The sequence below is a fragment of the Phascolarctos cinereus genome, unplaced genomic scaffold (assembly GCF_003287225.1).
Source record: "Phascolarctos cinereus isolate Bilbo 61053 unplaced genomic scaffold, phaCin_HiC Scaffold_726;HRSCAF=1367, whole genome shotgun sequence".
Lineage (NCBI taxonomy): Eukaryota > Metazoa > Chordata > Mammalia > Diprotodontia > Phascolarctidae > Phascolarctos > Phascolarctos cinereus.
In genome coordinates this window covers 376,857,909-376,882,011 of record NW_027556098.1, presented here as the reverse complement: position 1 = coordinate 376,882,011, position 24,103 = coordinate 376,857,909, and the positions used below count along the sequence as shown (strand labels likewise).

Below are 24,103 nucleotides of genomic sequence, written 5' to 3'. Positions count from 1 at the left end.
CCATCCATTCATTCATTCATTCAATACACATGCTATTGAAGCAAACACTCTACATTCATTCAATAAATGTTTTATTACATACTTGCTAGGTGCAAGGCATAGTGCTAAACACTGAGGATACAGGGACCAAAAAAAAAAAATTAAAACAGCCCCTGCCCTCAAGGAGATTATATTGTATTAGGAATAACAAAATGGCATACACATGAAGAAAATACATCATATATTCAAAGTAATTCTGGAGAGTACTTGCAATTGGGAAGATCAGGAAAGGCTCCAAGTAGGAGGTGATATGAAGCCTGAGCATCGGAGAAAGCTGGAGAGTCACAGGGTGAGAAGGGGATGTGTTTAGGCATGCAGGACACTTTGTGTTCAAAGGCATCGGGCCCAGGGATAGGATGTCATGTATGAAGAACAATGAATAGAGCAGCTTGGTTGGAATGTGGGAAGCCAACCTTCATTCCACCAGTGAGCATTCTCGATCTTTCCTCCCCTTCATGGCTCAGCTCCTTGAGAAAGTTTTCTCTACTTGGTGCTTCCTTTTCCTTTTCTCCCTTCTGGCTTCCACCATCATCATTCAGATGCTCTCTCCCAAGTTACTCTTCATTGCCAAACCCAAGGGAGAAAGGGCTGATCCTTCTGACCTCTTTGCAGCCTTTGTCCCTGTTGATCACCTTCTCTTCCCGGGCACTCTTTCCTGTTTGGGTTGTTGTGATACTGCTCTGTCCTAGCTCTCCTTTTTACCTGACCTATCCTCAGTCATTTTTGCTGTCTCTTCATCAATATCGCACATACTCACCATGGGTTTCCCCAAAGCCTCCGCCCTGGGCCCTCTTCTCTTTCATTTTATACTATTTTATCGGGCGATGTCATCAGCTCTCCTGGGTTCCATCATCCCTATGCAGATCATTTGCAAATCTAGACCCAATGCTAGCATCTCTCCTGAGCTACAGTGTAAGTCCAACTGCCCCTTGGACAAATTCAACATGTCCAAAACGGAGCTCATTACCTTTCCCCCAAGACTTTCCCAAGGAGCTCACAGTCTAATGTGCCTTGTTATTTACATGCTGTCTTCGACGTTAGAATGTAAGCTCTTTGAGGGAAGGTAACGTTTTTTACCTTTGTATCCCCAGTGCTTTGTACAATATTCGGCATACAGTAAGTGTTTAATAAATGCTTGTTGACTGACTGATTAATAAGGTCCCAGTGGCATAGCCTTGGAAAACTGAGAGACAGTAACACCTGATGGTGTCTCTTGGTATCAAGAGGACTTCAGGGGAAGATCACTTCTAAATTCAAAAAAACATACACATGTAACCATAATGCAACATAGTAAGAAAGGCACAAAGTAAAGGCCATCAGAGGCTTGAGGAGGTAAAGCTCATTTCTCACTGGTAAGATCAAGAAAGGCTTCCTGGAGGTGGTAGCTTTTGAGCTGAGCTTTGAAAGATGAGTAGTGAAGGTGCAGAATAAACAATATCCATTATCTAGGCTAGGCTAGTTTTCCCTTAAAGGATATTAAAATTGTCCTTGACACTTAACTGACCCAGGGGACTAACCATACTTCAGCTACTCCAGCAGTTGGCCTAGATCCCTGATAGTCTAAGTACAAAAGCCAGCTCACAAGGAGGTGAGAGTACTCTCCCATGGGTTTGACCAGAACACCAGCATGACCAACCCAGAGAGAGGGAAGCTGCACCCTTCAACTGAATCAGTGCTGTATCCTTGCTGTGCTATGGCTGGGTAAGTCACTTTTTGTACTTTGTTAGATAGGGTCTACTAGATGTGTGACCCTGGACAAGTCACTTAACCCCAATGGCCTAAAAAAAAAAAAGAATGAATGAATGAATGAAAAAATGCATCTTTGTTGAACTGTTTGAACCCCAATGTCTCCCAGTTATAAACCTGAAGTCCCAGACCAGTCTGAATCAGGGCCTGTAACAGAGGTTCTCTCATCAGTTAAAGATTTCTCATTTCTTTTCTATCCTCTAGTTTGGTCTAAAGCTCTGCACATATCTAGTACAATAATACTTTAATGGTCTTGATCTCATTACTGGGGGTATTCCTTCCCCTTGGTCAGATTTCACACTCTCCCCTTTCTTCTCCCTGCCCCCCATGCATTGCATTATGGGAAAAGGGTAGGCTTCTTAACTTTTTTGGTGTGTCATGGCTCTCTTGGGAAGTCTGGTGAAGCCTATGGATCCCTGTTCAGACGGAAGATATTAAATGCACAAAATAAAAATGCATAGTGAGTGGGATTGAGACCACCTACCCAAATAAAAATTCAGAGGTTTCTCTCAGTAGAAACAGAAGTTTTAGTCTAGCAAGTCTCATGGGAGAATTGGGCATCACCTACCCAAGGTGGGCTGGAGTAGGGAGGCAGGATACAAGCAGCAAACAAGCAGTTATATACCCTTAGACAAACGACTCTAAGGAACCCCCCCCACACACACACACACACGCTTACCTCAATCTCTTTATCCTCATTGGTTGAGGTAAGAGACCTTACATTCTACCCAGAAACTAAGAGATACATTTTACCCAAAACAAGCTTGGCAGCTAGAAGGTTGCCTTATTTGGCAAAGATAAGGCTGGGGTGGTGGTTACAAAACAAGGGAGAGGGTGGGCAACACATGTATGACCTGATCACATGATTTACAGGAAAATGAAACTTAGGCCCAGCTAATGCTAAAGCCTTTAACTAAATTTATGGGGCATAGCTTCCATTTCATATGAGAAACGTTCACTTGTCCCACACAGTCCCCCCTCTCATTTCATAGTTGCAAGTTTCTCACGCCAAAACTGGTAAGTTTCTGCAGCCTCCCTATTCGCTATTTCATCAGGGTTTAACCTTCCCCCTTCTTCCTGACTGCCTGCCATCCTTCCTTGATTCTCCAATATCATTAGTCTTGTGGACTCACTAACAGGCACTTTTAATGTAATCATTCTAGAGAGTGTCCTTTGTACAGTGGTGGTAATTAATTGCATCATGCAAGGGACACATACTGGGAGTAGTATGACTGCACTCACTGCTATCAATAAGAACCATAAAACCTGCTTCCACCAAGTTCCCCCAAATCAGGACCACCCCTTTAAGTAACCATGGGAAGGATTAATCTGAGCATTGACAAATCAAAGGGGCAGCCCCTTCATAAATGTAGATACAGAGACCCAAAAGAAAACAATAATGCAATTGTCCCTTTAAGATTCAAAAATTCTTTTTTTTATACAGTTGTCTGGCAGAGAACATCATCAATGAAGTCCTCTGGTCCTTGGTATTTGTTCCAGCCATCTGCAGCACAGCATCTCAGCATCTTCTTCTTGTAGGAACCAGCTTTCTGTCCATTCTCCTACAAAAGTAACATCAGCACAATTTTAAATTACTATTTCTAGTCCTTATGACCCTGATCATTTTTACAAACTCAAAATTGGAATCATAGCCAATTGTCATGTCTAAGAAATTCACATCAGAACCCAGTGTCTTATACTTTACATTAATCCATTACTAATTTCCTCACCAGGGGGATGAGATTTCACTAAGGGATTAATCACAGGCTTCAGTACATACATACCAATTTTTAACACAGTACATATAAAATCTTAAAAGTTTAGTCATGCCTTGTTTCTTTGATGGCATTTACAAAATAAATCACAAGCCATCCTTCTTTTGGCATTATTAATCAATGGTAACAAAACTTTAGATGAGTATGATATTATCCAAATAACAAAATAACATTCTCACAAGCTCCTAATTATCTCCATATCATTACCAAGAATTAAAAGACCCCAACTCATACAGGAACACTAGTCCCAGTTATATAATAACACAAGATGTTCCATAATCAATTATTTTGGTAAATTTGTTACTGTATTTATAAAACCTTCTGATTAAAGAGACTTACTATAGAAGGAAAAAGAGCAGGAACATATCCTTAGCTTTGTTTAAATTCGGATACAGTCACAATTCTCCAATCATGCAGTATTTGTTTCTCTTCATAGCCAAACTCAGGAATAGTCAGGTGGGAAACACTCCTTTCCAAAGGAACACAATGGGGAAACTGAGCCAGGAGGATCCCATCCTAGATTGAGACTAAGATTGTCCCTTCGGCTTTTTCCCAAATGAATCACATTTCCTCTAAATAGACCTCCAACTATTCTTGTGGAATTTCTTTCAGATACTGATTTGATGCAGACAACTATACCCAGATTTAAACTCAAAACAAAATTAGTTATAGTCCCAAAAGCCTTTTACCTCAAACAGCAAGTCTCACTAATCACAGCTTAAAGCCAGATGCAGTTACTTTCACTCTCATGGAGTTGCAACAAGCAATATAGATTTATCAGGACTCACATACATAAGAGATCTCACTTTACGTCTTTCCTTCTCAAATTTAAACTTCTCCTGGTGTAAAAGCCAATCATTAGAAATCATTTCTATACACTTGCAAACTCTCAGTAAGCTAAGTTCATTGTCTAGGAACTGCATAATCCTAACAAGTTCTTTTCTCAGGGCAGATGACCTTGCCCACACAGATGCAGTAATTAATTATCCCTCTTAGGTTTTAGCATTACAACAGTAATCCCAAACAACTTAGTTTAAAATCTCACAAATTTCATAAATGATAACAAAACAATTTTAACTGAAAATTCCCTTTAAATACAGACAAAATTTGGAAATTCTATGCTTTCTTAAATCCCCAACAGCGAGATTCATTCCTTTTTCTCTTTTCTCTGAAGACACAATTAATTTAACATTCCAGATTATAAAAGAAATTGCCCTTCCAGCAACATAACTAATACAATTGAAAACAGACTCAATAAAAAATCTTTCTTTCTAGACCCCTTCACCAGATTCAGCAATCTCCTGGGGCCACAATATAAATTTCCTAATGCCAAATAACAAAATGTGCTCTTAAAATTATACAAATACACATTTCTAAGTTCAATACCCTTGGCCCTTTATAAAGGGATATTATCCACAAATTCATATATTTCTTTAATATTTCAGTTCCCAATTCATGTTCACATTTTCTTGCAAAAGTTTTACAAACAGTTTGGAATCACCTATTGTAATCAGGTCAGTTTAAAATGTGCTGTTATTCTAACTACTTCTTTTTGCTTTCCCTCCAGGTAGGCACCTCTGGAGCTTAATAATTAATTGAACAGTAATAATCATAACTCACAATAGCCAATATGGCATCCTTCCAGGGTGGGGAACTTAAGACCCCCACCCACCCAAATTACGCTCACCAAGACTACTACACAGCTTTCTTTTTGCATTTCTGAAGGGAGATAATTGAATAGGGCTCTCCCTCCCCCCTCTCTCTTCCCAAACTGCTTTTACAACTTTACTACGCACTCTAAACAATTCACTTGTCTTATACTATTTTTCCACTGTTCTTTAGTTTCTTTCAATTTACTTTAGTGCCAAACAGTGTAACAAGTTCTGAAATTAAAAAAAAAAATCACATTTTTACCAATTTGAATGAATTGGGGCTTGCGGGGAAACATCACGGTCTCAGCAACAGTCGAACCCAGTCATCCCCAACAAGCCACAGCCCTCAGCACAGCCCCTGGCTGCCCATAAATTACCTTTTGTTTATGTTCTGGTACAAAAAAACTTTTCTCTTTTATGAGAGACCGAAAAGATTAAGTGCTACCTCTCTTTTTGATCTGAGGGGAAAAGGTTCCCTTTTTCTCTCTTTGTCTCCACACTCAAATTTGGCCAGAATTAGAATGCAGAGAGAGAGAGAGAGAGAGAAATTATTTTTTTTCCAAAAGTTTCAAAACCTTCTTACTTTCAAAACCTCTATTCACACCGTGCAAATAAATTATACCTTCCTTAAGCTTTCTACACATACTCCTCTCTCCTACATGATTAAACTTTCTCGCCTTTCTTTCTAATGGACTTTGATTAAAGTCCCTTTAAAACTGCACGTCTTATTTCTTTCTAATTCTGACCTGACACTTCAAAAAATCCTTCTCAACTTGCTTTTTACCAATCATATAACCTAAATAATAAAGTATTTTTCTCTCTTTCTCTCTCCCATCCACCCACTCCTCTGAGGCTGCTGTTACCAGGGAGGAAGAGGGGGAGAGAAAGAAAGCGACTTTCCAGAGTCCAGCTGCAGCCTTTTGCTGTCTGGCTGCAAAAGATACACAGTGACACTCACTCATACCATGCACAGACACAAGCACAAAAAAAATAGACATACAACAACCCTCAGCCCTGTAGAATCCTCAAATCCTCAAATCATATTTAATCATTTTCTTCCTATCCTTTCCTCTATATTTTGGTAGTTCATTCCAATTCTGCAATCGATTGCCTAAAGGACTGTCTATAGGTACCTCACATTTGTGCTCTGATTGCACAGATTTAGATTGTCCCTGTCCCATTCTCAGGGAACCCCTTGGCGCTCACCTAGGGAATTTACAGGAGCTGTCACCAAACTCCCCGAGTCTAAAGACTCAGCCGAATCACTGAGGAGGGTCGCCCACTCCTCACCAGTCACCCACGAAGCTTTCTCAGCGGCATCCTTTCGATGAGGTATCTATTCCACAATTTGACTAGGCCCGGACTCCGTCTAAACTAGAGTCCGCCCTAAAGGGCCCTCACCTATGCCAATTACCTCCAGACCCTTGAGTGCTTACCTCTGGGTTGCATGCATACAACTTACGTGGCTGCTCTCACTCACTGGCCGGCCAGAATTTCTTAGTTTCGTTTTCAATCGTCGGAGCCCTAACAAACCTTCTGTTTCTCTGAGTCCCTCTCTTCAGGTTTGTTTCAATGACTGGGCGGTAACCTCCCTCTGAGGCTTAAGACCTCCGAGAAATCTCAGATTCATGCTCGGTCTTGACCTTGGCAAGGAAGCCCCCTCCCTAACCAAAGAAAATCCCAGATGATTCCCCAACTGAGTGGGATTGAGACCACCTACCCAAATAAAAATTCAGAGGTTTCTCTCAGTAGAAACAGAAGTTTTAGTGTAGCTAGTCTAGCAAGTCTCACACGAGAATTGGGCATCACCTACCGAAAGTGGACTTGAGTAGGGAGGCAGGATACAAGCAGCAAAAAAGCAGTTATATACCCTTAGACAAACAACTCTAAGAACCCCCCCACACACACACACACATTTGTTTACCTCAATCTCTTTATCCTCATTGGTTGAGGTAAGAGACCTTACATTCTACCCAGAAACTAAGGGATACATTTTACCCAAAACAAGCTTGGCAGCTAGAAGGTTGCCTTATTTGGCAAAGATAAGGCTGGGGTGGTGGTTACAAAACAAGGGAGAGGGTGGGCAACACATGTATGACCCGACTACATGATTTACAGGAAAATGAAACTTAGGCCCAGCTAATGCTAAAGCCTTAACTAAATTTTGGGGCATAGCTTCCATTTCATATGAGAAACGTTCACTTGTTCCACACGATAGGATTATAAAGGAAACCAATGATAATGAAATAGAGTTATGTAGATTAGAAAAAAAGGCTACAGACCCAACACAGGTGAAGAACCCTTGCCTTAGGGGATGATTTCCAAAAGTTGCTGGGGCTGAAAAATTCCTTCCCAGCACCCGACCTAACGGTGAGACTGTAGCTTAGTCAGGCCAGACCTCAGTTTCTGGATCCAGACTCCTTCACTAGGTTCACACCCAGAGGCTTTCCAGTTCAGTAGGATTGACCAGTTTGCTCCCGTCTGCTGGCATAGCTTTTAAGGACCAAGGGTCAGCTCCATGTCACAACGAGGCCTCCTTGAATGAAAACTTGAGACAGAACAGTTTTGGTAAGATTCTTCACTCTCCCTCTTGATCTGGGTCAGCTCGAGCACTAAAGAAAGCCTCCTTGAACCGTTACCAAATCCAGAGTGTGCTCTATCCTAAAGATGGGGAGGAAGATGAAGGGGAAAATTGAACCTACAGTAGGAAGAAAAAGGAGGGGGCAGGCTAGCTATAGTCTGTCGCCTTACAACTTTACACTTGTTTTTCTTAAAAGTGGATAAAAATGCTTTTCTTAAAAAAAAGATTGGGTTTCTTAAAAATTATCGCCAAAGCCGCTATAATTAGTGTTAATTCAAGATACATTAGGGTTCAAAGAGCTCAACAAAGATGCATTTGTTCATTCATTCTTCAAACAAACATTGACAGAACCCCTAGTATATCTGAGGTCTTGTTTTGTGGCTCTGAAGGGTATAAACATGAGCAAAAATCCACAGCTGGCATAGTGGGCTCAGTTCTGGGCACCGGATTTTAGGAAGACCTCTGGTAAGTTGTGGAGCAGCCAGAGGAGAGTAACCAAGATGGCAAAAGACCCTGCCATGTTGCAGCTGGCTGGAAGACCTAGAGGAACCACAATACAGTGTAAGCTCCTTGAGACCAGAGACTATCTCTTGCCTCTTTTTGTATCCCCAGCACTTAACACAGTGCCCGGCACATAGTAGGTGCTTAATAAATGTTGATTGACTGATTGGTAGCAATTTGTAGCAATATTTGTAACAATAACTTGTGGAAATGGGATTGAACTGGTTCTGCTTGGCTTCATAGGGCAATGGGCACATATTGTAGGGAGGTAAATTTAGGTTTGATCTCATAAAAAGACTTTCTAACAAGAGACATCCAAAAGTAGAATGGTTTATCTCAAGAGGTAATAGGTTCTTCCTCACTGGAGGTCTTCAAGCAAAGGCTGCATGACTAATTGTTGGGTATGTTGCTGAACAGGGTCTTCCTAGGTCGTTTTTGCTTAATATTTTGGGAGGCATCACAAGTGTGAGAAGAACGGATAGGAGGTACCTATGACGTTAGGACAAAAGGCATCAATAGAACATGTTAAAATAGGTTACAACAGGCCTATTTTTGTACTGTTGTTGGACAGACCTTGAAGTGGAATGAACCCTGGGCTTGGAATCCTGAAACAGGTTCAAGTCTACTTAAAGTTTACCTTATTCACTGTGTGACTCTAAATCAGTTATTTCCCCTTCTCTCTACCAGTTCCTTCATCCATCTGCCTTAGGATGGTATAGTAGATAAGAGCGCTGAACTTGGGAGTCTAGAAGACCCAGGTTCAAGTCTTGTCTTTGACACACCTATTAGGTGTGCTACCCTGGGGCAGCAAATTAACCTCTTTGAACCTCAGTTTTATCATCCATAAAATGGGGGTTGTAACAACCACCTACCTCATAGGGCTATTAAGAGTAGCAAATGAGATAAGGGATGTCACCTTAAAATAGGTAAGCTGGAGAAGCTGCCCTTCACTCCCAACACTAGTACAGATGAAACAAAGGATATGAATTGTGATTTGTGAACTGGAGAGTGCTACTAAGAATATATATATTTTTTAATGCTCTAAATCATTATTGGCTAAAGGAATGCAAATTTTAAAAACTGTGAGGTACCACCTCATAACTATCTGACCAACTGATATGACAGAAAAGAAAAAGGATAAATGTTGGAGACGTGGAAAAGTTGGGACACTAATGCCTTGCTGGGGGAGTCATGAATTAGAGAGCACTTTGGATCTGTGCCCAAAGGGCAATCAAGCTGTGCATACCCTTTGATCTAGCAACGCCACTACTAGGTCTGTGTCCCAAAGAGATCACTCAAAGGGGGAAAGGACCCACATACTTATTCATAGCAGCTCTTTCTGCGTTGGTAAAGAATCGGAAATTGAGAGGATGCCCATCCGTTGGGGAATGACTGAGCAAGCTGTGGTACATGAATGTAATGGAATGCTATCGTGCTGTAAGAAATGATGAGCAGGCGGACTTCAGAAAAAACTAGGAAGACTTACATGAACTGATACAGAGTGAAGTGAGCTGAACCAGGAGAACATTGTACACGGCTAACAGCCACATTGTTCGATAATCAACTATGACTGATTTAGCTTTTCTCAGCAATACAATGATCCAGGACAGTCCCAAAAGACTCATGATGGAAAATGCTATCCACATTCAGAGAAAGAACTATGGAGTCTGAATGCAGATGGAAGCATATGATTTTCTCTTTTTTTTCCCCCTGTAGTTTTCCCCTTTTCTGTTTCTTCTTTCCTAATATGACTAATGTAGAGATAGGTTTAACATGATTACATATGTATAATCTATATCAGATTGCTTTCCATCTTGGGGAGGGAGACAGGGAGAAAAATTGGGAACTCAAAATTTTATAAAAATTGAATACTGAAAAAATATAATATTTTGGGGCAACCGGGGTTAAATGACTTGCCCAGGGCCACCTGGCTAATTGTCTGAGGCCAGATTTGAACTCAGGCTGGTGCTCCATCCACTGCACCACCTAGCTGCCCCATGCTACTAAGAATATTGATTACTTTTGTCCTAGACACACACAGTACAACAACCCCCTCTCCCTCCACCCCAAATACTGTTGTACAATAATAGAAATTGGAGACAGGTTTCTGTACAGAGTTTATTTACAGAGTTATCCTATAGGAGAAGCTGCCTGAGGTCTCCATTTCAAGGGAGGGTGATACCTAGTGCATTTCAGGGAAAAAAAAATGGCAGAGGTCACCGTGCCCTCATAGCATAACTCACTGGCTGTTTGACCTTGGGCAAGTTCCTCTCTGTTTCCTAAGTACAGCTGTGAAACAAGCTTATCCACCTGATACCAGAGGGGCAGAGAACTGGCCAGTGCTTCTGCTCTTCAGCTGTGCAGGACAGTATGGACAGGGATGAGGCAGCTCTCCTGGGGTGGGGTGGCTAGATGGAGGGCAAGGGGAGGGAAAGTGGGGATCCCCAGAAGTCTTCCTTCTAGGGCAGGCCTCCTCTCCTGACACGGGGGCCAAGCACCCTCAGAGGCTTTTTTAGGAAAGCGTCACTCTGCCTAAATCATTGCATCAGTTAGGAAGTGCAGTCAAGGAGGAAAGCTTAGAAGGAAGGGCACCTTTGCCTTGCACAGGGCATCCTAAGGAAGCTCCGACTTTCAGGCACCCTGTCCACTGCTCAGTGGGAGCTGGCTGTGGAGGGCCCCATCTATCTCAGCTCGTGGCCCTGGGGCAGTGTGGGGAACATGACCATGCTTAGGAAGTCAGGTGGCATGGTTTCCTGATTCGGGGACTCAATCTGTGCGTCTACCAAGGGTACTCCTTCCCAAACCAAGTGGGAAGAAAGAGGAGGGCATGAGGACAAGGAGAGGGAAGACCCTTTGTAATTTAGGGAAAAGGATACCTGGTTGTCACCCAGGCCTAGACTGGAAGAGTATAGTAGAGTCTCATAAATGAGTCTAAGAGTCGGGGGGACATGGGTACATGTCCCGACTTTGTCTCTAGGACCTGTACATCCATTTTTTCTCTAAGCCTCACTTTTCTCATCTGTAAGATGGCTATAGTACTCACTCTACCTATCTCACAGGACTGCTGTGGGGGTCAAATAGGAAGACACGAGAGGATTTTGTGGTGCTAATGTGATTTATAAATGTAATCTCATGGGATCGCGGACCTGAATCTGGAAGGAATATCAGAAGCTAATTAATCCAGCCCTTCCATTTTCCAATAGATGCTAGTGAGGTGCCCAGAGGTAAAGAGACTCGACCCAAGGTCACCCAGCAGCAGAGATGAGATTTGAGATGGTGCAGTGGGTAGATCGCTGGGCCTGGAGTCTGGAGAACCTGAGTTCAAATGTGGCCTCAGACACTTACTAGCTGTGTGACCCTGGGCAAGTCACATGACCCTGTGTGCCTCAGTTTCCTCATCTGTACAATAAGCTGGAGAAGGAAGTGGCAAACCACAACAGTACCTCTGCCAAGAAAACCCCAAATAGGGTCAAAGAAGAGTTGGATAGGACCGAAAACTACTCGGCACCACAATCCCTGAATCCAAAGACTGTGTTGTTTCTGCTATACTATATCAGACCTAATTTTAGACCAAATGACATACTGGTTGCTAGGTGAAGGAAGTGATGGGACAGACAGGGATGTCGCTTTTGTCAGCCTCATATTTTTCATGAGAAAAACTAGGGAAGAACTAATCACTGAGGAAGGGCTCGATGTCCTTGTCTTCACACAATCGATCCCAAGAAGCAGGATGGGGCAGGGGAAAGGGCCCTGATGTGGGTGTCTGGGGCGCCAGTGTCTAGTTCTATTTCTGACACTAGCTTTCTCTGCCACCTGGGGCAAGTGATTTCTCCTCTCTGGGCCTCAGTTTCCCCTCTATAAAATGAGGATGGTGGAGCAGATGGTCTCAAAAATCCCTCCCAGCTTGCATAGTCTATGTCCTAAAATGCCTCGATTTCTGACAGTCTAGATGCTAATTTCTCTAGCAGTTTTGGCATTCTATGTGAATCCTTAAGTAAGTCCATATTTCCCCTTTACTGCAGGATTTGGGGAGATACAACCACAGGTCAGAGCTCATCTGATTTGGACCTTCCCAGTACAAGTGCCCCCTCTCTCCCACTCGGGAAAGCTTTGAGGCCAGAGGTCAAAGCTGGCCACGTCTTCTGGGAAGAGTCCTGTGTTCAGCTGGCAGCACCCAAACTCCCCTTCTCGTCTGAGCATTCCTCTCTATGCTCCAGGCAGGTGGACCACGTGGTTTCTTCTTCGTGTTTCTTTGATGCATCTACCACGGGCCCGGCCAGCAACTGCTCAGCAGAACTGAAAACAAAACCAAAAAGGCCAACAGGGTTTGTGATGCTCTCCTGATATCAGTCAGAACAGTCCCAAGTTCAGATCCGGCCTCAGACACGTTACTAGCTGCATCACCCTGGGCAAGTCACTTGAACTCTGTCTGCCTCGGTATGGGGATAATAATTACACCTTCTTCCCAGGATTGTTTCGAGGATCAAATGAAATTTTTATAAAGTGCTTGGCATAATATCTACTGCAGAGTTGGTACTCAGTAAACCTTCCTTCCTTCTTCCATCCCTCCCTCCCTTCCTTCATCCCTTCTTCTTCCTTCCTTCCTTCCAATGTGGTACTGGTCTGGACAAGATGGAATTGGAGCCTCAGTTTTCTCACCTGTAAAACAGGACACTACCCACCTGAAGCTACTGGAAAGATGACTCACCTAGCATATGGGAACAAGGTTGGAGCTACCTCTACCCTGAGCCCCAGGGGTCTCACAAGGGACTCTTCTAAGGGAAAAGGTTCTGAGAAAAGAAAGGTACCCTCTCTGCCAGAACCCTCTTCATGTAGTCCTGCAAGGAGGGAATATAGCCTTGTTGGTGAAAAGTTAACAGCTGAGCCCCGTGGAGTCAGGCAGACAAAGGTCTTGGTGGGTAGCCAAGCTAAGCAGGGGAATCGGGATTCCTTTAGAACCTCCCTCATGGGGTCAGTGTGAAGCTTAGAGGAGTCAGGGAATCTAAAGTACTTTGTGCTCCTGACCGTTAGAGAAAAAAGAAAGAGGAAGAGGGGAAAAGTGGAAAAAGCCCGAGACCGGGGGTCTAGGGTCTGGGAGTCTGGGGCTTGGGTCTGGATCCTAGCTCTGCTGCTCACTGTGCACCTCTGAGCAGTCCCTCGGGTGCTCTGGGGCTCCACGTCCTCATCTGGAAGGGGGGAGGGGTCAGAGCGTCTCTGAAGTCCCTTTTGACTTTTGACTCTAAATCCTAGGACCCCATAAGAAGTGAATCAGGCCCAGTGCACATGGGCCTCACACCCGGGCTGGGAAAGGCCCCAAGCGAGGCCATCGGCTACTTGGAGGGCTGCAGAAGCAAAAGAAATACAGACCTTCCAGCGGTTGCCACACTCATTGCATAAGACGAAAGTGGTCATGGGCTCATCAGCGCTTCGTGTCTGCACCTGAGAAAGTAGAATCATCCAGTCACTCCCCTGCTCTAGAATCTACCTTGCTTCCTGCTGGAACAAGGCCAAACTCCTCACCCGGGCATTCAAGGCACCTCCCTCCCCTACACAGACTTCTCCCACCCAGCCTCATCACTTGAACTTCCCACCACGCCCCACCAGTCCCTTGAGCACCCACCCTCACAGTCCTGTGCCTTAAATAGAGTAGGAATTTAGTGTTTGCTGAGTTAAATTGAAAGACAGAATGGTTGGGTTTTTTTTTTCTGACCTCAGGACCTTTACTGATGTTTTTGCCCTCACCTGGAATGCTCTCTCCCTTCCTTTCCACCAATTCTGGGTTTTACATCCTTCACTGGACTTGAAGATCTGGGTTCGAGTCTTGGCTCTGCAACTTACTTACTGTGTGGCCTTAGGCAAATCACTTAACCTCTATGAGGCTCAGTTTCCTTGTCTGTAAAATGGGGATAATAATACTCGCACTATTTACTTCACAAGGTTTTTGGGAAGAAAGTTTACAAAATGTAAAATGCTACAGAACTGTGATCTATGACATGAGCTCAAGACAACTTCTTCCAAGAAGCTTTTCCCATCAGGACCCTTTGATTCACCTCTTATGTGCTAAAGCATCTCCCAGCCCTGACCTTCTGTGTTCTGAGAGCCCTCTAAGCCCTGACCTTCTGTGTTCTAAGGCCCTCCCAGCTCTGACCTTCTGTGTTCTAAGGGCCCTCCCAGCTCTGACACCCTGTGTTCTAAGGGCCTCCCAGCTCTGACACCCTGTGTCCTAAGGGCCCTCTCAGTTCTGACCTTCTGTGTTCTAAGGGCCCTCCCAGCTCTGACCTTCTGTGTTCTAAGGGCCCTCCCAGCCCTGACCTTTTGTGTTCTAAGGGTCCTCCCAGCTCTGACCTTCTGTGTTCTAAGGGCCCTCCTGGCTCTGACATTCTGGGTTCTAAGGGCCCTCCCAGCTCTGACATCCTGTGTCCTACGGACCCTCCCAGCTCTGACATTCTATAATGGTCCTCCCAGCCCTGACATCCTGTGTTCTAAGGGCCCTCCCAGCTCTTGACATCCTGTGTTCTGAGGGCCATCTCAGCTCTGACATCCTGTGTTCTAAGGGCCCTCCCAGCTCTTTACATCCTGTGTTCTGAGGGCCCTCCCAGCTCCGACATTCTGAGTTCTAAGAGCCCTCCCAGCTCTGACATTCTATAACGGTCCTCCCAGTCCTGACATCCTGTGTTCTAAGGACCCTCCCAGCTCTTGACATCCTGTGTTCTGAGGGCCATCTCAGCTCTGACATCCTGTGTTCTAAGGGCTCTCCCAGCTCTTGACATCCTGTGTTCTAAGGGCCATCTCAGCTCTGACATCCTGTGTTCTAAGGGCCATCTCAGCTCTGACATCCTGTGTTCTAAGGGCCCTTCCAGCTCTGGCATTCTGTATTCTAACAGTCCTCCCAGCTCTGACATTCTGTGTTCTAAGGTATCTTCCAGTGATAAAGTTCTATGTTCTAAATACTCTCCTAGCTCTGACACGCTGTGACTATAATTGGTCTCCATGTCTTATTTTCTATCTGTCCCTGTCCAACCCCACAGGAAAATACATACTATCTGGTCAATATGCAGAGGCCTTGCCATTACTATTAAGTGATGAGACCCAATTCCAGAAGTCTCATGAAAATCTCTTTCTCTATTGTCATGCCTTTGACAGCTAAAGAATGTTACTAAATCATCCTGTCCTCTTCTAGATGCTGTATCACCCCAGAGCCCCATCCATTCATTCTCTCTGGTGTCTACACGGCCTCCCCTCCTTGCTCCTTCAAGATGGATTCCCTCCTGAGCTGCTCCATAGAGGCCCCCTACCCTAGTGCGCACCTGGTTGTAGGTACAATTCTTCTTTTTACACTTATTGCACTGGAAGAGGTCAGTCGTTGTGCCCCCGGTCTTGGCCATCTGGTGCTCCCGGATGGCCTCCAGAGTCATGGCATTCCTCAGCTCCTTCAGCTCGTCACTCGCCATTTCCTAAATGAACCAACCAATATTCGAGAGTCTGAAGAAAGGATGGCATTTCCTACGCCGCATGTCCTGGTGGGGCAGCATCAGTGAATGGCTAAGGCTAGGAATAAGACAGCTCCCCGAGATGGGGCTTCAATTACAGACAAAAACGTCCATGGGCTCTCATAGAAACCTGGTTCTGCCACTGAGGAGCCATGTGACTTCTGGCCAGGCCACCCACCTGCGATGGTGCCCTGTTCGGAGTCTCAGGCCAGCTTTGCCCTTGATGCAGACAAATTCTCTGAGTGACCTCCCCAGCCCAGGTCCCAGCTTATTTCTGCAATCCACATGCAGACAGAGACAAGTAGGCTATCTCTACCTTCTCAGATCGCACCCAGGCAGCACTAAGGGCCCTCAGGTGAATTTCACAGAAGGAAACCATCGGGAGTCCCACAAGCTCTCACAGGAGGTGAGGAATGAATGGCATTGGCACCATTCGGAGCATAACATGTTCTATTCAGCCTAGATGGTCACCAGCATCTGTTAAATTCTGGTACTATATTGGTATTCTGTTAATACTGGAAATTCTAGTGATATATTGGGGCGGCTAGGTGGCGCCACAATGCATGGAATGCTGGGCTTGGAATCAAGAAGATTCATCTTTGTGAGTTCAAATCTGAGCGCAGACATTTGCTACCTGTGTGACCCTGGGCAAGTCACTGAACCCTGGTCTGCCTCAGTTTCCTCATCTGTAAAATAAGCTGGAGAAGGAAAAGGCAAACCACTCTCATATCACTGCCAAGGAAACCCTAAATCAGGTCAGGAAAGGTCAAACACGACTGAATGACAACAAACTTTTATGAACTTCCTTCAATAGCTTCCGCAAGGCTATAATTATAAGCAGCTGACCCCCGACAACTGGCTTGTGTCATGTCATCCATTCCCCCTGGCCTCGGCTGCCAGGGGTGACGTAGTCATGGGGTGTGTGTCTCCCGGGCTTGACTTACATGGACAGACATCAGTACCCTTTGAACCCAATAGTTTGAGGAGTCATAAGGTTATAATTTTAAGTAGTTGACCCCAGTTTATTGTCCTTTGGGACAAAGTAGAAAATGTAGGTGGATCCAGATATTCGAGGAGTATATTTCTTGTGGTCAGATGAGGTTTTTAAATAATGATTTAGCATCAGCATCTCTGAGAGGAAACCTCGGTCTGAGGAAAGTCAGAGCGGCCAGGCTTAACACTGTAACACCGAGATAGCCTTCCCTCTGCCCAGTTCTGCTGGGCGCCTGCTCAATATCTCTGCTTCCCACAGGGAACCCGCCTAACACCTCCCCAGGAGCCAAGATTGCAGCTTCAGAAATGACACCACCGTGGAGCTCCTCACCTCAGCCGTCATCTTGGCAATGAGGCTGGTGGAAATAGCCCCACAAAGCACATTCCGCCTCAAGCTGGGGTTCCTGGGATCCTTGAGATTACTGATTCGGCTGCGTACCCTATTCCGGTATTTCATGTCTGTGCCCTTCAGTTCTTGATATATATGTGAAATAGTCAAGGAGTCACGCCAAAGAGAAAAGTGGCGAGGAAGCTTCTCTTCCCTCCCACAAATACAGCCCCACCGTCTAATAAAAATAACACTGGGTTTGGAATCCAGTGGGTCCCTATCCTAGTTCTACTGTGTGACCTTGACATGGTCCCGTCACATCTCTAGGCTTGTTTCTTCATATGTAAAATGAGAAAGCTGAATTAGACCAGAGGCTTTTCACCTTTTTGTGACCTGGACCCTTCTGGCTGTCTGGTGGAGCCTATGGACCCTTTCTCAGAAGAATATTTTTCAATGCGTAAAATAAAATACATAGGATTAGTGAAAATAAAGATTAATTTTTTTTCCATCTAAGTCTATGAACCTCTTGAAATCTATCCACCAACCCGCTGGGGTCCATGATTGCTAACGTTCCTAGATGATTGCTAACATTCCTCCCAGGTCTAAATCCTATGATGGCCACAAGGAAGAGGGTCCATCTTGGGGGTCTTAGTTCTGCTGGAATAGAATTTTACTCTGCCTAGCTCTTGATTTAATCTGGGCCTCCCACGGACATGGGGTTCAATCAGGAAGGCTGAATATACAGGCAAAGAAAGTATCTGTCTACAGGGTGGCCTGGTTTGAGGATCAATAGTGTCATCCCAACCAGAAGGAAGTATGTCTGAAATGCTATGCTATGAAGGGACCCCCTCCATTGTGAACAGAGAGCTGACTGTGTTCTTCTTTTAATAATAATAATAATAATAATAATAATAATAATAATAATAATAGTTGGCCTTTATATAGCACTTTAAGCATTTTACAAATATTATCTCATTTGATTCTCCCAACAACCCTGAGAGGTACTGGTGCTACCAATACCCCCACTTTACAGACAGGGAAACTGAGGCAAACGGGGTTTGGTTTGGTTTTGCTTTTTGTTTTCTGGTGTATCAGAAAATGTGTTTGACTCAGAGTCGGGAGACTAGGTTCAGGTTTCATCTCTGCCACTTACTGGATGTTGTGACTGGAGCCACGTCACTTCTCCTCCCATTTGCCATGTGTGGCAGCACGGTGACAAGGGAAGGACACAGGGATCACTGACTTAGAGCCAGAAGGGACTTTTGGGGTCATCAAGTCCAATCACCTCCATCTTAGTGATGAGAGGCCCAGAGTCACAGAAGTAGGATTCAGAACCAGGTTCTTTGCCTCCTATGTCAGCACATGTCCCACTGAGTCACACCATGTCAGAGGCTCTTGGGATCTATCATAGGCTGAAGGCTAGAAGGACCTTAGAAAGCGCTAAGTCCAGGGGCAGCTAGGTGGTGCAATAGATAGAGGTCTGGTCTTAGAGTCAGGAGGACCCGAGTTCGAATCTGGCCTCAGACACTTGACACTTACTAGCTGTGTGACCCTGGGCAAGTCACTTCACTCGGTTTACCTCAGTTTCCTCATCTGTAAAACGAGCTGGAGAAGGAAATGGCCAACCACTCCACTATCTTTGCCAAGAAAACCCCAAATGGGGTCATGAAGAGTCAGACTACTGAACAAAAACACAAACTTCTGTCACCTGAACAATGGTCAGTGTGGGTTTCCTGGTCTCGCCTGGCACCTGACACCTCCAGAGAGGGCAAGGAGCAGGCAGGGGTGGGGTGGGGGGAAGAAAGGAATGAAATGAGATAATGAATGAAAATGAGTATTAAGTCCTTCCTCCCACTGTCTGAAGCCCAGCTGTGGTAAAGGGCCAAGAGACAGAAGCAAAGGAACTGCTGAGCCTGCTGGGAACAAAGATGAAGTCTGTGATAACCCACGGATGGGAGGCACTGTGCTTAGTAGGAAGCAGGTTTTGGATGGTGGCTCATACTCTATGATGCACCGGGAAATAATAAAAGAAAGAAAACAATGAGTATGAATTAGTCCAGGAAGGGTTTGGAGCCAGGCTCGGCCCTCAGCGACATCTTGGAGCAGCCAAGCCTGTCTTCTGCACCCCCTTCTTGGCATCCCTTCCTTCCCCTTCCCCCGGGACTGGGGCCCCATACTTTCTTCTCCCCCCTTTTCCAAATTTCAGGGTAGGTTCTCACCTCAGTAATGTATATCTTGGTATATATTTAATTCTCTATGTTTCATACCTCTGGAATATTCTGAGCCTCATCACTGACTGTGGAATGAAAATGTGGAATGGTTACCTGACGAAGGAACTTTGGGTGTCATAGACTCATAGAATGTTCAAGCCAGAAGGGATTATGGACCAGAGAATGTTAGGACACAGAATGTCAGAGCTGGGAGGGCCCTTAGGACACAGAATGTCAGAGCTGGGAGGGCCCTTAGGACACAGGATGTCAGAGCTGGGGGGCCCTTAGGACACAGAATGTCAGAGCTGGGGGGGCCCTTAGGACACAGGATGTCAGAGCTGGGGGGGCCCTTAGGACACAGGATGTCAGAGCTGGGGGGGCCCTTAGGACACAGGATGTCAGAGCTGGGGGGGCCCTTAGGACACAGGATGTCAGAGCTGGGGGGGCCCTTAGGACACAGGATGTCAGAGCTGGGGGGGCCCTTAGGACACAGGATGTCAGAGCTGGGAGGGCCCCTAGAGCACAGGATGTCAGAGCTGGGAGGGCCCTTAGAACACAGGATGTCAGAGCTGGGGGGGGCCCTCGGGACACAGGATATCAGAATCAAAGGGACCTCAGGGCCCATCTGGTCCAGACTCCTCATTTTACAGATGAGGAAACTGACAAGACAGTCTAGAGAGGGCCAGCGACTGGTCTAGAGGTCACAAGATCATTAGTCCAACCCTCTGGTTTTATAGACAAGATGAGGGCCCTGCAAGGCGGTGACTTTCCCACAGTCACACGGGTAATAAGGGGCAGAGTGGGGATTAGAGCTCAATCTGCAGCATGCTGCATCAGGACAGGGGCAGGTGAAGGTAGGTAGGAGGCATCTTCCTGGATTGGGACCCTCCCCCCACGCGCCACACACGGCGGCCCTGTTTCCAGAGGTGATTATGGGTCATCTTTCATCTGGGACAGGGACAAGTGGGAAATTCCAAGAAGTCTGATCCTCATCATGCAGGAAGGAGGGGGGAAGCGCTGAGAGGACCAGTCCAAGAGTGGGGGATGGGGCAGAGGGCCAGGAAGTCCTTCCCTTCCCTGATAACTCAGATGCAGGAAGCAGTGCCAGGCCCATTCAAGCCCATCTCGACATCTTATGTCATCACTTCTTGAGTCTATGGAGGGGAAGAAATATTAGAGTCGAGGACCCTGTTCCCAAGGAAGTGGTGAGAAGAGATGGGTGGGCTGAGGGGACTCGGGTCGCTGTCCCTTCCTCCCTGCCATGCCTCTGGCTTTGAGTGACCCAGACCCAGGACTGGAACTCCCATGAGACCAATGGTGCTTTGTCACAGGCAGATGATATCCGTGGAGGCAAGATGGCCTTGGTGTGTGTGATGCTGGACAAGTCACAGCCTCCAGGGGCCTCAGTTTCCTCACCTGTAAAATGAGGGGTTTGGACCAGACGGGCTCTGAGCTCCCTTCCAGCCCTAGGTCTATAATAATGATGATGACTGATGATAATGACAGTTACTATATAACAGCTCACATAGCAATTACTACATGCTAGGCACTGTGCTAAATGCTTTACGATTATTTATATCATTTGATCCTTACAACAAACATGGGAGGTAGGTGCTGTTATGATGCCTATTTTACAGATGAGGAAACTGAGGTAGTTAGGTTTCAGTGACTTGCCCAGGGTCATACAGCTAGTAAGGGTCTGAGGTCATATTTGAATTCAGGTCTGCCTGACTCCAGGCCCTGCGCTCCACCCACTGCACCACCTAGCATGATCCCTGGTGGGATAGGGGGAGGGAGGCACACTTCCTCCCCAGAGCGAATGCCTCACAGTCCTTTCCCGGACCAGGTAGCGATATGGTTGCACCATCCCTGGACCTCTGTGGGCCCATCACCACGATGCCCCTCTCCTGGTCCCCATCTCCTCCGCAGCCCCCATAAAGATGAAGGCCAGCCCACCCTACAGCTGGTGTGACTTCAGCTTGTCAGCCTCTGCCCCGCTCTGCTCATTCCTCAGCTAGCGGCCGAGGTCTTCCCTGGGAATACCAGGTCGTGTTGGACAAACCCCCAGCACAGCCCACAAAAGGATATGATCTTCAATTTCTGATGCCATCTTATCACAGTTGACCCCATATTCTTTGTAATCACCTAAAAAAAATGCAAAAAGCCATGTTTTACTCTGTCTTGGCAAAGAAGCCAATTATAAACCAGGGAACTGGTGTGTGGGGAGGAGGGGCAGTAATTAAGACAAATGTTCCTGCTACTGCTCCTCCCTGTGACCTCCCCAACTCCTTGCCGAAGAGTCAAGGACAAACACAGGGGAGTTTTCTTCCCACGCCCCAGGGAAATGCTGACTCCTTTTCTCTTTTTCCAGTCTCAAACCTCAAAGAATCCTACAGAATCCCAAAGTCTGAAGGGACCTCCAGAGATCACATCTAGAGGGACACACACCTGACAAGCAGTCACTGAGCCTTCTCTTGAAGATGGGAAACTCACTACCTTTTGAAGCGGCCCAATTTACAATTGCATAACTTTGTGAGGAAGTCTCTCTTTCCATTGACGCTAAATCTGCCTCTCTGTAACTTCCACCTGCTGCCTTCTGCTCTAGGGACAAGCTGATCCCCTTTCCTCATGATGGCCCACCCCAGACCTCCTCACCATCCATCTTCAGGGCTGCTGACAGCATCTCAACGCACTTGTCCCGGACTGAGTCTCCTGTGAGGTAGCAGGGGGCCAAAAAACAGACGGATGGAGAAAATGTAGGCGAAGAGGGGCTGGTGGGTGTTTTTGGGGTCTCCACTTTCCCTTTGCTGCTGTTAGATCTGAGGATAGAGGAACAGGAATGGTCACAGCTAGCTAAGTCTCCCCAAAACTAGATTTCTCTGCTTCTCTCTCCCCCTCCTGGGGCTACCTCCATACCACTGAGTCTAGAGTAAGGAAGCCCTGAGTTCTAATCCTCAGATACTAACAAGCTGTGTGACCCTAGACAAGTCACTTAATCGCTATCATTCTCAGTTTCCTCATCTGTAAAATGGGGATAATAATCACACCTGCCTCCTAGGGTTGCTGCAAGGATCAAATAAAATAATATTTGGAAAGCACTTTATAAACCTTAAGTCAATTAAATTCAGTCATTTTTCAGTCGTGTCCAACTCTTTGTGACTCCATTTGGCATTTTCTAGGCAGAGATATTGGAGTGGTTTGCCATTTCCTTCTCCAGCTCATTTCACAGATGAGGAAACTGAGGCAGACCTGGGTGAAGTGACTTGCCCAGGGTCTTCTGAGGCCACATTTGAACTCAGGAGATGAGTCTTCCTGATTCCAAGTCCAGCGCTCTGTGCACTATGGCACCACCTAGCTGCCCTACGAATCTTAAAGCTCTACATAACTGTAAGCTCCTATTTTTCCTGTCTTCTACTAAGGCACCGACCTTGAGCTTCTGTCTGCATCAGGTCACTGTCCCCTAGAATCTCAGACCTGGAAGGGGCCCTCCAGGCCAAGCCCAGGAGCCTGCGAATCCCCTCTAGGCCATTCCCCCACATGCTGGCAGGCCGCTCTTTGGGGCTCTCCCTACCCTGGCCCCTCACACTGCTGGGCGGCTCTAATGGCTGGGAAGGTTCCATTTAACCCGGAGCCCCCCTCTGCCCCTCTGCATCCACCACACACTTTGCTTGTCCTGCCCTCCACAGCCACGCAGAAGAGCCTGATCTTAGAGCACTGGCCCTGAAGTCAGGAGGACCTGAGTTCAAATCCAGCCTCAGACCAAGCGCTTGACACTTACTAGCTGTGTGACCCTGGGCAAGTCACTTAACCCCAACTGCCTAAACCAAACAAACCAACAAAGAACAGAAGAGCCTGATCCCTCTTGGATGATTATCATGGGTCTCCTGATGAGGGACTGTTTCACGCGGCTCATCTAATAGCTAACATTTAGATAGCACCTACTGTGGGTCAGGCAGCGCGCTAAGTGCTTTACAATTATGATCTCACTTCATCCTTACAACAACCCTGGGGGGTAGTGCTTTTTACAGGTGAGGAAACTGAGGCAAAAAAAAAAAAGGCTAAGCGACTTGCCCGATGTTACACTGCTTAAAAGTATCTGAGGCCAAATTTGAACTCAGGTCTTCCTGACTCGAGGCCCAATGCTCTATAGCTGGGGGGCTCCAAGCGACGCTCCTCCCATGTTCTCGCCATCCGTGCCCTCCCTGCCTGCCCCACTACGAATGACCATCTACAGACTTGGGTGAGTCGGCTACCCCCCAGGGATCCACAAGGCCTTCTTGTAACTTTCCAAAAGAGAACACCCATCCCAAGCCACCGCTCCCCGTCTGGGTGGCTACCTCCTATTAGAACACAGGTCCCTTGAAGGCAGGGACTGTTTAAATTTTGTACAGCCAGAGGTCAGCACACAGTGATCCCTTAATAAATGACTTTCTCATTCACTTCTTCATGAACCCAAGACCCTTTCACCATCCTGACTGTCCTCCCCTGGACCCTGTCCAGCTAATCAACCAACGTTCAGCACAGGCCCATCTGAGACAACGAGGCAAGACTCAGAAAGCCTAGAACGCACAATGCATCCCTGGTCTCAGCCTTCAGTTTCCTGTGCTTGTCACCTCAGCACAGGCTGGCACTTGGGACATCCTCAGGGACACACAGAACGCAGGGGAGCGAGGACCCTGGGGAAGGCTCCCCGGGAAGCTGCACGCCTCTGTCATGATAGAATCTGCTCCAGTCACTCCCTTGTTCTCCTTCATGTTAGCGAGATGAGATTTGTGGCTAGGTGTTGTA

The 24,103-nt window shown here is 46.1% G+C and overlaps 1 protein-coding gene across 4 annotated transcripts in view; it reads right to left on the bottom strand.

The window, feature by feature from the left end:
- Window positions 1-10,398: 10,398 nt before the first annotated feature.
- TCEA3 (transcription elongation factor A3) overlaps window positions 10,399-24,103 on the bottom strand; it is a 37,246-nt gene continuing 23,541 nt past the window's right edge. Inside the window, exons 6-11 of one of the 4 annotated variants that reach the window (XR_013482522.1) lie at window positions 21,971-22,134; window positions 21,405-21,460; window positions 17,109-17,264; window positions 15,602-15,748; window positions 13,662-14,187; window positions 10,399-12,590 (exon numbers count right to left, since the gene is read on the bottom strand). Coding sequence is in view for 1 of the 4 variants with exons in the window: in XM_078145606.1 (XP_078001732.1) it covers window positions 12,582-12,590; window positions 13,662-13,733; window positions 15,602-15,748; window positions 17,109-17,264; window positions 21,405-21,460; window positions 21,971-22,134 (604 nt within the window). In the remaining 3 variants the exon portion in view is untranslated. Of the gene's footprint in view, window positions 12,591-13,661; window positions 15,749-17,108; window positions 17,265-21,404; window positions 21,461-21,970; window positions 22,135-24,103 lie in introns of those variants that run through there. The other 3 variants (XM_078145606.1, XR_013482520.1, XR_013482521.1) reach the window with 3 other exon arrangements.